Source organism: Botryllus schlosseri, chromosome 3 (genome assembly GCF_051294905.1).
Source record: "Botryllus schlosseri isolate E-star chromosome 3, Bs_hap1, whole genome shotgun sequence".
Lineage (NCBI taxonomy): Eukaryota > Metazoa > Chordata > Ascidiacea > Stolidobranchia > Styelidae > Botryllus > Botryllus schlosseri.
In genome coordinates, this window is record NC_137238.1 from 32,546,293 (window position 1) to 32,557,994 (window position 11,702).

The window sequence follows — 11,702 nt, forward strand, 5'->3', positions numbered from 1 at the left end:
TTCGCCTACGTTGTTGGCATTACTCATTGTAGAGATTTAATTCCGATGAAAGCACTTACTTGAAAGGAATTGGTAATGGTGAATAGCCAGCTCATCGTAGTTAGAAAAGTCGGGTCGTCCGATAGCAGCATAACGTACGCAAAGATCCAAGACAGACCCATTGTCGTGGCTAGACAGACGGAGGTGACAACGTTCTGTGTCATTGTTCTTTTTGCTTTTGTCGATTGAATCTGATGACAGTTAAGCAGAATTTTCCACAAACAAATATACATTTATTGACCACCGTAATCTCCCATTATAAACGTTTATAATTGAACCAACTATAAGCACATACCTGTGCCCTTAAGCAGCTGATTTGCGGGATCACTTTGATAAATACCACCACATTGAACAGCAGCAGCACAGAAACAGGTAGTAAAAATCCAAAATACAAGGAATAGTGCCGGAGCCAACAAACATTTTGTGCTCTGTACGAAGACACTGCCGTACCATTACCTAAAACATAATGTTCGCGGATAATTATCCACAAATCATATATAACTACTCCTCGAATAAATGTGGACATACTTGAAATGTTGCCATCAACGTGTCCAAGAGCTATGCTTGCATTCAAAAGTACTATCATGAAAGGAACACCATACGCAAAACAGGCGGCGTAACGCAGTTTGAAGCTTTGTCCCACTGAATGCAAGACCTGAAAGACATAAACTACCTGCAATATGGCATTCCCGAATAATACGACAGTCGGATGGCTCGGCTCTGAAGACTATGTCATATCGAGCCTCCCGTCTACCTTACATGTCTCATTTCACTGTTACATTTTTGTAGTGTTATGTTGATATGTAATGTATACGAATAAAGATTCTCTCTCTCTCTCTCTCTCTCTCTCTCTCGGATAACTTAACTTAACCAAATTGGAAAATTTATAACATTTCGGTATTTACATGAGAAGAGAGGAATTAATGTTTACTTGTATCTTTCTGTCGTGTGGATGCATTTTTCAGCTAGATTTGAGAATGTTTGAGAACAAATTGAACGTCATAAATCCGATATTATGCCACAAATTGCGAAAGTCTAATCGAAAGGAAGTAGAGTAGGCTATATATATTACAAGAATTGACATCAACTCTCCCTACCTGAGCGACGTCTTTGTAAATTTTGTAACTGTACACAGATGTCCAAAACCATGCCGCCAAGAAGAGAAAATGCATGAATAACGTCAGAATGGTACAATTGACAGTGTTCACCTGTCAACAACAACACTCCATGATGGATAACACAGGATATCCATTTTTAATAGAATTTACATCCCGACAAAGCTTGAAGATACAAATTTGGGCGTGAAAATATTCTTTAGGTTACTATGTGCGTTATTGGAATTTGTTGAAATATCGGCTGCGGAAACCGCGCAATATTCTATATCAGTGGACCAAAACTTGAGGGTGTCCGCGAGGACAGAAAGGTTGAGAACCACTGTATTATCTTGGCAAACAAAGGGTTTTCTTCTGGAATTTAATCATGCGCTGTTTAGTACTGTGACACGGAAAATGCCAGACGCATATATTGAGGAAATTCTACAATTTTGAAACATAACCACTTTAGTAGGCAGCGCAAGTAGGCTAAACCTACCTGAATACTCCGAAAAGCAGGCGCAATATGTTATTGACCACCTCATAAATATCATCTGAGAAAGGCATGAAGCGATGAAGGCAGGGAATTCCGGATATAATGACCAAACACTTAATTCTCTGACACGTACCAGGTCGTGAACTATTGCGCCATCTTTTTTTCACAGTGGGACATACTGTATTGTTGATGGATGACTTACAGCAATCAGATTTCAATGCTTAAAGTTACATCAAAATACTTGTGAACGATGATGGAACTATAAACTGAAATGATGGTATTGTGATTGTGGAGGCTACCTGCGAGCTGATGCCAGATGTGAACATGATCAAAGCAGCGGCGAAACAGAGACATATGTTTCCGAGAATCTTCATCTGGTATTTCCTCCGAAACCTCCTGTTAAAATATATGATTGAACGAGTTATTTGTAAACGGGCTCTAATGACATCTGATCAAATAATATTGGCTAAAATACAACTTGCATCAGTCGCAGTAGATATAAATAAGGAGCATGATTGTTGGAGTAACGAAAGTATAATATAATCAGCAAATATGTGATGAATTGTGGATTCCGATTCAGCTCTAATGGGAGCGTTTAGGCAGATTCGGCTAGGATTTCAGTTTAGGATTCGGATTTAGGAGTAAGTTTGTTCTTCGTCGGATTTGATATTCGTCGCATTACTGATATTTTCCAAAATTAAGAATAATGTGAAATAGTGAAGCTCTTACTCTGAAAAACAAATAATAACAAGAGTGCATAGCAGTCCGCATATAGATATTCCTGCACCAATGTAAGTCACCAGGCTGAGTGCAACGTTCACGGTCAGCTCAGTTCGACTCTGTAAATATCAATATTGTATTGAGTCACATATTGTGAATTCTTTGAATTGATATTAGCTTTATTTCTACGACGTATTTCACCGTAGCTTAAAGCTTACACCACTTGTTTCGAAAACCGGAGATCTCGATCTCGAATAAACCAGCTGCTGGAGAGCAAAACCAGTGACGTATGCAAAAAGTTATAGCTATTCTTATAATTTGACCATAAAACTACAACAACAGAAGGTTTACGGATTTATATTTCCTCTGACAAGTCTATAGTCCTACTCGCGGGTGGGCAAACTACGGCCTCAGAAAGTCCCAATGAACGTTGCAAAAATAATGATAAAATGCGTACTAAAAATCAAATTACTGTGGGTACTTGATTAAACTTTTTCTTAACATATTTCAACATGACAATGATAAGTTATATTCTTACCATAGTATTTTTTTACTTCATTGACGGCGCTATAGCGCGACCTCTAGGCCGATGAATTTTGAAAGGTTTCAATTGCTAGACATCACAGACAGTGAAACGTGAATGGCAGTCAGTCATCCCTGATTTTGACACTGAGGACAACCATCTTATAAATTCTTGTCGATGTTTCTGACGCGTGTACATTATCATCAAATCAATATTTGGTTTGTTTAAAATATAAATATTACTGATGGTGTGAACGTGAGGTTCACGATCGCGTTTTGTGTGTGAGCCTCAGAAACTTAGAGATTCAGGATTACCAATGAACCTTGATAGGTTCTGCATCTGCGCCAGGGCTGTGGAGTCGGTAAATTTTACCACCGACTCTGGCTCCGACTCCGACTCCACACATTTTCAATATACCGACTCCGACTCCTGAGTCTTTAAACGTACCGACTCCGACTCCAAGGTCTTTAAACGTACCGACTCCGACTCTCGACTCCTACTCCAGCATTATTACCAATTTACTTCGAAAATTATACGCCACATTGTCGGTTGAATGACTATCATACAACCATTAAAAATATGCAAACATGTGAATAACGGTGGCATGCTAAATTGTTTCATTGTGGCACAGCTCGAATTATCCACTATGCAACTAACATGAAAGAAAGATTTGCTAAATACCCTTCCTTTTTCAAGTTTTTAAAACATGGGCTGTCTAATATCCTGAAATGTATGAATCATTCAGTTATGGCGGATATGCTAATCAAATTTTAGTTGGCCTTGCAATTGTACCTGATGTAACAAATAATTTCGAGAATTACCTCGCAGGCCACACCTAACCTTCTCGAGTGCCAAATTTGGCCTGCGAGCGACGGGCTGGCCGCACCTTATCTGTATGGTTATTATTAACAGTGATTGGGGGTACATAAAAATTCTATTGAAATTTTTTTGAAAGCAAATGTTTTCATGATAGAGAAGTTGGAGTCGGAGTCGGAGTCGAAGTCAGGGTCATTCTCACAATCACCGACTCCGACTCCAGCTGTTATAGTTTTCACGACTCCGACTTCGACTCCATCAAGCGAAAATTACCCAGACCCCGACTCCGACTCCGAACCACAGCCCTGATCTGCACTGTGAACCTTTTTCATATATTACAATTTTCACTTCATTATAACATCTTTGGTTGAAATTTATTGCATTTCAACTACGGGCATGGCGCTGACAGCATAAGAAAATCAACGCTAAACGAGCATCCACCTTGACCATCTCCAAAATTTGACTTGCTTCCTTACAGAAGTTTGCTCGAAATATCCAGCTTTGCGTTTGTAAATATTTAGTGACTCTCGGCTGTGAGCTTGACCGGCAATCACACAACATCAAGAGCGAAATCCACTACATATGTAGGTAGTCAGCGAATGATGCTTATTCAACCAATCAATGAAATTGATATCGTTGTCTGATGTATAAATCTAGCAGGCGTAAGGGGTCAATCTTGATTTCATATGTTTAGTGTATCATAAAAACCAAATCCGTGCGATTGGTTTATTGGCTACTGCTGTATAACTAGGATGCAATAATATCGGTAGCAAGTTTAGAAACCCGTTTTACACTCAAGTCAATATCAACGAAGCAGTAGTCAGACGCCGAATACATTGTCCGGTCTGGCATAGACCGTTAAGGCGTGAGCTTATATTTCCTTGCAAGTCCTCGTCGAAATTGTTTTCAAAGCGGTGGAAGATATTCATTTTCTGTGATGATTATGTCAATTGATTGCCCCACTGGATACTTGGTACATATGTAGACGTTCAAAACGACAATATGTACTTCTGCATTGTGGCTTTATGTGGCTCGAGTCGTCGCTAGGTATTGCAAGGCTATCACTTCACTGAAATGTAGAGTTAGAATTAGCAATATGACATCATGTGACGTCATGAGGTTCACGTTCGCGTGCACACAGAGCCTTTCAAAAAGGTTCGCGTTCACACGAACCTGAACCTTTAAGAGGTTCACACCATACCTAATAAATATACATATATATATATTATTTCCATGTCCTCGGTCACTATATAATCAAATAGCAATATATAATGTTGGCTTAGTATCCCGATTTTATATGGTGCGGCCCGCGAATGAACTCAAATGTTGAATGCGACCCGTGAGCTAAAAAGTTTTCGCATCGCCAGTCAAACTTATAGCAACAGATAGTATTTAGTTCAACTATGCATGATAACGATATAGTTCCCACAACAATTTATTTTATGCATATCGTATAATCACCTCAGTATATAAACACAGACCTACCTTCAGTCGATGAATTTCTTTCAAATTAAGATATTTTTAAAGCCGAACTTGGTTAGCACGTACTTTTCCATGAAAAACTTACCACGAGTATCGCAAAATTAGTCAAGTGATCACATTGACAGGTTGCGGGTGATCCGGGTACCAGAGCACAGCCTTCATTCGACCAATCGCTGATTTCGAAATCCCAAAACACGCAATCAAGAACTGTTTCAAGTCTCTGTTGGAAAAGGGTTCGTATCGTATCTAAATATTGTGAAATTCAAAATCAACGCACAGTTTTAGATTATATTCGTTGCGACCACTGACATAGCCAAGAGAAGCACGGATGGATATGTCTATTGTGACATCGTTCTCGCTCAATATTGATGGATATGTAACGTCGCATCATTCTTAAAAATATTTCACTCTTCTCATATTTCCGCGCAGTCCTTCCCGGCTTTTTATATTGCTACGCCTATGGCTATAATCTATACAAAACGCACCTTGAAATTGCCGATTCGAGTCAACCCTGGCTCCTCATCGATCATATTGCTTCTGATAACGACAGAATCATTCAAGGATATTCCGTCTACGGCATGCGTCGAATTTCCGATACTGCTGGATATCACCTGTTCAACATATTCAGTCTTGATGTGATATTGCCATGTAACATTTGGTCCGAAGAAAGTATTCCATGGAAAGGACATAATTACTCCATATATATATATATATAACGCAGTGAACTCAAAGAATCTTCATTATCTCTCGCATATTTGGCAACTGCTGGTATATCCCATTAAAAGCGACATCAAAACCTCCATTCAATATGACGACAAGGGGGCGCGACATTTTTCATTATCATGAAGGAGGGCGTGTATAAAAAAGTTTGAGAACCGCTGATTTAGAAAGTATAACTGTCATCATAAGGCCTGCGCCTTGCATTCAAATTGCACGTTCAAACGATTCACCAAGCCTCAGTCGATTTCGATGAGAACAGCAAATTCTATCAATTCTCATCTTACCCAGTCCGTAGTTCTATTAGAAGGAAAAAGAGTGCTTGTTCGAAACGCAACAGATACGATTCGCAAACTCGACATGTCAGTTCGGACTTGGTTGAGTGCATCCACAGGTATGACGATCATTATCGGATATAGCGGAACGTATGAAGTGCGATTTTCGTAAAAGCTTGCGTTGAAGATATAAGGCGACGAAGCATCGGAATTGTCGACAACCTGCGTAAAACACAAGGAATTCAAATCAATGTCTTATATATCTTCTACGAGATATCATAACCACTGCAATATCTTGTTGCATATGCTTCCCAAGATATATTTAGAAACTGCGAATCTATGCAAATAGTACAAAGTTTGAAAGTTAGTTATCGAGACAGTCCATTGGCATCTAATTTTCTATCTCACACAGCAAATGTGCTGAAATATACTCTGAGTTGGACATTGGCCGCTGGTAGTCTTCTATCACAAGCAAAGCACACGCTACTTGATTTACCTCCACATTTATGTCGGGTGTAAATATCGAGGTTCTGGACGAATTAGCACGGATCAGTTTTCTTGATATCTTCGCCAGGGATCGAACCAAGTTTTGTTTTTCTTTCCCGAAATCCGTAGCTGTAGAAGCGTAAAATTGAAAAACAATGATGCAATTTTCTATTGGGGGACGTAGTCACTCAAATTGAATAATATCAGAAATTATAACAGTAATATCAGTATTGTCAGAAAATGACACTAAAATGCAATGAACATTATTAATGGAAAGACACATTGTACATAATATGTTTTAGTTTCATTTTACTGGTATAGGTTATGAAACTACTGATTATCACGAATGCAGCTAATTTCAGTTACTCATTCGAATGTGTCATTTAAATCGTTTGAGTGAGAAATCGTCTGGTGGACATAACAGTGTTTTCTCACATGCTCACAGTGAAAAGTCTTTGAGTTAGAGCGACAGATTCGCTCACTCCGTCTGTTGAATACTTTATTTAGACCTTAGTAGGCCTTCGTCTTTGCTAGTGATCTGCAGCGTATTACAGCCAGGAGGTTTTCACGACGGATGTCATTTCGAGTGCCGCCCTACCCCGGGCTGCGGCCGGCGGACCGGTACTGGAATGGATTCTCGTTTGCAAGGGATGGGTTTCAGTATGACAATCGCTGATGGGATTCGAACAAGGGGTTGCAAGGGCGTCACATGAAATTGACATTAAAATTTCATTCAGCCAAATTCGTTTTGGTCAATAGTTTACCTTTAACGTCAACTTGAATTATTTGCCAAACAACGAAAGGCTTTGCCATTTATAACTAAAATGGGTCATCATACAGTTCAGTGACCACCGTTCTATTAACATTTAATACTATAGTTATCCTATACTCACGCGCCACAGCTGCTCCTCTGTAATGTTCTACAAGATGACTGCAAACAGCCGTTGCCTCTCCGACTTGCTCTTCAGAAAACTAAGCATAGTAAACAATATCGTTAAAAGACAGAATACATAACATTACACCCGTTAGATAAACTGCCGAAGTATATAAAAGACGTACTGGACGCAAGTTTAATATTTACGCTTGTTGAACCAATCAATTTAAATCAGTTCAAAACATCACAAGATTCAGATATAGAGTGAAAGATAGAAATTCGAAATAAATCTTGGAATACTCATTAATTCATACATGAAAAAATAAGCGATGAAAAAGATGTGACATGTGTCGGTAGGCGAAATCGATATGCCGTGGTCGGGTAATCTCAAGCAGGCAAGTATTCATTCAATGCAATGTGCTTGTATTTCGTCTTAAATGTGAACAGTGGACATGCTCGATGTCTTTCGCTGACAACGTACAGCCAATAACGAACCTTGGTATCAATATCGGATATGTTGACGAGATAATCGGCGATATCCTGGACATCTTCGTCGTCAAGCGCAGCAATATTGGCGGTCGCGAACTCCAGCATCGAGAGTGTTGAATTGGTGTAAGGCTGAAACATGACAGAATAATAAGGGTGCAAACCCCTGAAAGGTTCAGGTTCGTGTAAACGCGATCCTTTTTGAAAGGTTTTGTGCGAACGCAAACGTAAACCTTTGGACGTCATGTGACGTCATATTGCCTTTTTAAACGTCACCAAATTTATCAACCGGAGCGATAAATGCTACAATAAAATCAATATATTCCGTCGCTTTGCCAGCAATTACGACGAGGACTTACAAGGGAACAAAAAAGTCCGTTAGGCGAAAAGCGCCAAATATTTTTGTTTAATAAACAACAACAACAACTGAACATAAGCTTACGCCTTAACGGTCTAGCCCAGACCGGACCATGTATTCGGCGTCTGACTATTGCTACATTGGTAGCGGGCAGAGTGTAAAAGCGTTTCTATGCTTGCATCCGATATTACCCCATAAACAAATTATACAGTAGCATACACCCCAATCGCACGAATTTGGTTTTTATGCTACAATAACCATATCAAATCAAGAGAGATCCCGTACGCCTGCTAGATTTTTTCCACATTAGACAACGATTTATTCTTAATATCAATTTTACTGATTGTTTGAATAAGCATCATTCGATGACTTCTCAAATGTAGAATATTTCGTTCTTAATGTTGTGTTGTTACGGGTCAAGCTCACAGCAGAGAGTCACTAAATATCCACAAACGGAAAGCTAAATATTTCGAGCGAACTTTTGTAACAAAGCAAGTAAAATATTTGAGATTAGCAAGGTGCATGCTCGTTTAGTGATGATTTTTTGTGCTGCCAGCGCCATGCATAGAGTGGTCCGAAGTTGAAATGCAAAGAATTTCAACTAAAGATGTTATAATGACATGAATAATTGTAATATATGAAAAAAGGTTCACAGTGCAGAATGGTTCGTGTTTGTGTACGTGAACCTCTTAATTTCAAAGGTTCACAAACATAACGCGAACGTGAACCTCACGTGAACAACATCCCTTATTACCACTATAATTTTCCGGCATCAGAAATCGTTGAAATTCAAGAGTAGCACTTTAAATTCAGACCAGATGCACGTAAAGAAGCATAAATACAACTCAGTCTCTCACCTCGTAAATGATGGCGTCTACCGATTTACATTCAGCTTTCTTCAAGGATTCAAGTTGATAAACTGCTTCCGATGAGCATACTATCGAGGCCGCAGGTAGATTTTTGTTGTCTAAGAACAAACTCCCACTTCATAGCTATATTTTAAAATGTCGCAAAATGCAGTATCATATTGATTGACAATATCATGATATTCCATCTGCTTTATTGCAGTGAGCTTTCAGTTGATAAAGAAGTGATATCCATTGCAGAGATCAAGGGTAAATAAATGATACTCACTTGTGCAGCGATCCTCTGAATAAGACACAATACCAGGCTGTGTCGGTACAAACGTGTAGTTCTTTATGAGCTGTGTGACATCACAAAATACTGGAAATATAGAAACTTGTCGTGAGAAATACGTAAGTTAGTAATCTATCATAAATAAACACCACCATTTTAGAGAACTGCTATGAGGTATGTCCAACATACATAACTCCTGTTCGTTACAGAAGAGGTCCGTTACGATATACTTTTTATAAGGAGTATTCAAGTGGATTCTGCATGCCCGTGCTACTTAAGTTTTCAGTCTACTTACACTCCTACCCAGTGACGTGCGGTGAGGTTCACGGCTGGTGAGGCACGCCCCCCCCCCCCACACACACACATACAAAAGAACAACACGCACGTGAAGAGGCTTGAAATGTGAATAACAACAGCAGCGGGTATAGAGAGCATTTTATTTGCACAGTGGTAGCCGTTGCAATTTCACATTCTATAATTCATGCAGGACTGATCGCTATTGTGCCAAATGGGCATGTTTAGACAAATAATAATTACTATCTTTTCAAGTAGGCCTTCTGTTATAAATTATTCGAAGAACATGAAAAACAACATCTGTTACAAATTTTATTCAGTAAAAAAACACTAGATTTGCTGAATTTCGAAAGAAAATGCACTAGGTCAAGTCAAAATACACTAGATCTAGTGTTTGGGAGTGGCACCACTACCACAAACAACAACGCAGGCTTTGTAAGTATGGCTATCACAATCACATACCCCAATTAACGGTTAAAGGGATTGCAGTCGAACACAGCATAAAGGACACAAACAACGACAATGCAGCCTATGCAAATAGCTATCACATACCACAATTTAACGTAGCTATGGTTGCAAAATACATAGCAGCTACATAATAAGTAAGGGAATGTATTGGCTTCGCATTACACATTGGCCGTCGCGTCAATCCTACAAGACTGTTGGATTCCGAAATCAGTAGCGCGTTTCACTCGGTTACGATTGTCCAATTGTTAGCGAATAGTGCATGAAGCAAATTCGTTTGTGCCTCACCTAGCCATTGTTTCTATACGATGGCATTGTCTGTAATAAAGGCAAAGGTCACCTTCCTTGGCGATTTTTGGTAGTCGAATGGTGCTCGAGCGCGATTGGAGCGCGAAATATTTCCAATATAAAAGTCCCAAAAAGGCCGACTGAACTCTGACCTCTTACCAAGACCAAAACTGCTGCAACCCAAACCCCCAATCGGTTAGCTCGAAGTGTGCCCTAAATTATTTCGGTGAATGAACATAAATTGAACATCATGTTTTTACGACTCCCCCACGGAAGCATACGCATAATTAGAGAAGATAGAAATAAACATTTCTGCTTCAGCCATTACCACGCCGCGATGCACAAAGGCATATGAAATTCCGGTGAATATGGGACTCCGAGAAGTGTGTCAATAAAGATCGTCAGCGAAAAACCCTAGGCTGAAGAGGATTGCCCTTATGTTGAGCGTAAGCGTCGATGTATATAAGTCTAATTGTCCATAGGTGCTTAAATCGCTCGTGCCGAATTATCATATCGTCGCAAACTGCTCCCCACAGGACAAATAAAATCCATCAGAGAAAATTATTTGCCAGTGACGAAATAACAATTTTGAATCACGTGCTTACGTAAGTTTAATACGTTTATGCGTTTCAATAACTTTTGACTATATAGCGGACAAGAGGTAACAAAATAACATGTAACGATTTCATTGTACCAACGGGCACGCCCAAATATGTTCAATTATTAATTACGTGGCCTTCATTTTCCAATGCAGCAGCTCACTCAGCGCTACTGGTAAATCTGATTACGTGGGCTGAGAGAATAAAAAGTTTATAGTGACATATTTATGCAATTACAACCTATTTCATTCATACATTTTAGACAATTTTGGCTCCTAGGACCTAGGGCAACCAGGCCACATAAACTTTGCTGACCATCGAAATCACGCGAAGGGGTTCTTGGTGGCCAAGCCCTCTTATGCGTTTGGTTTATCGCGCGATGGGTGCCCAAGACAATCGTTTTTAGGGGGGCTGACGAAATGCTCCCTGTTACCCATTGTCTTTATTACAGTCCTTACAATATGAGGTGGGGGGCGCTGGAGCACGATAATTTTTGAAAGGGGGCGCTGGAGGAAAAATGGTTAAGAACCACTGGGCTGTATGCCATATTATCTTA

At 39.6% G+C, this 11,702-nt stretch overlaps 1 protein-coding gene across 1 annotated transcript; it reads right to left on the reverse strand.

Moving 5' to 3' along the window:
• On the reverse strand, nucleotides 1-9,656 carry LOC145435033 (adhesion G-protein coupled receptor G7-like). The gene is made up of 14 exons (XM_080312311.1): nucleotides 9,498-9,656; nucleotides 9,221-9,330; nucleotides 8,015-8,137; nucleotides 7,539-7,617; nucleotides 6,656-6,774; nucleotides 6,172-6,381; nucleotides 5,653-5,778; nucleotides 5,253-5,387; nucleotides 2,356-2,465; nucleotides 1,926-2,022; nucleotides 1,137-1,247; nucleotides 568-694; nucleotides 335-495; nucleotides 1-230 (listed from the first exon to the last, which is right to left on the reverse strand). The coding sequence occupies exons 3-14, from the start codon at nucleotides 8,111-8,113 to the stop codon at nucleotides 24-26; spliced, it is 1,581 nt and encodes a 526-aa protein (XP_080168437.1). The 5' UTR covers nucleotides 8,114-8,137; nucleotides 9,221-9,330; nucleotides 9,498-9,656; the 3' UTR covers nucleotides 1-23.
• Nucleotides 9,657-11,702: the final 2,046 nt, after the last annotated feature.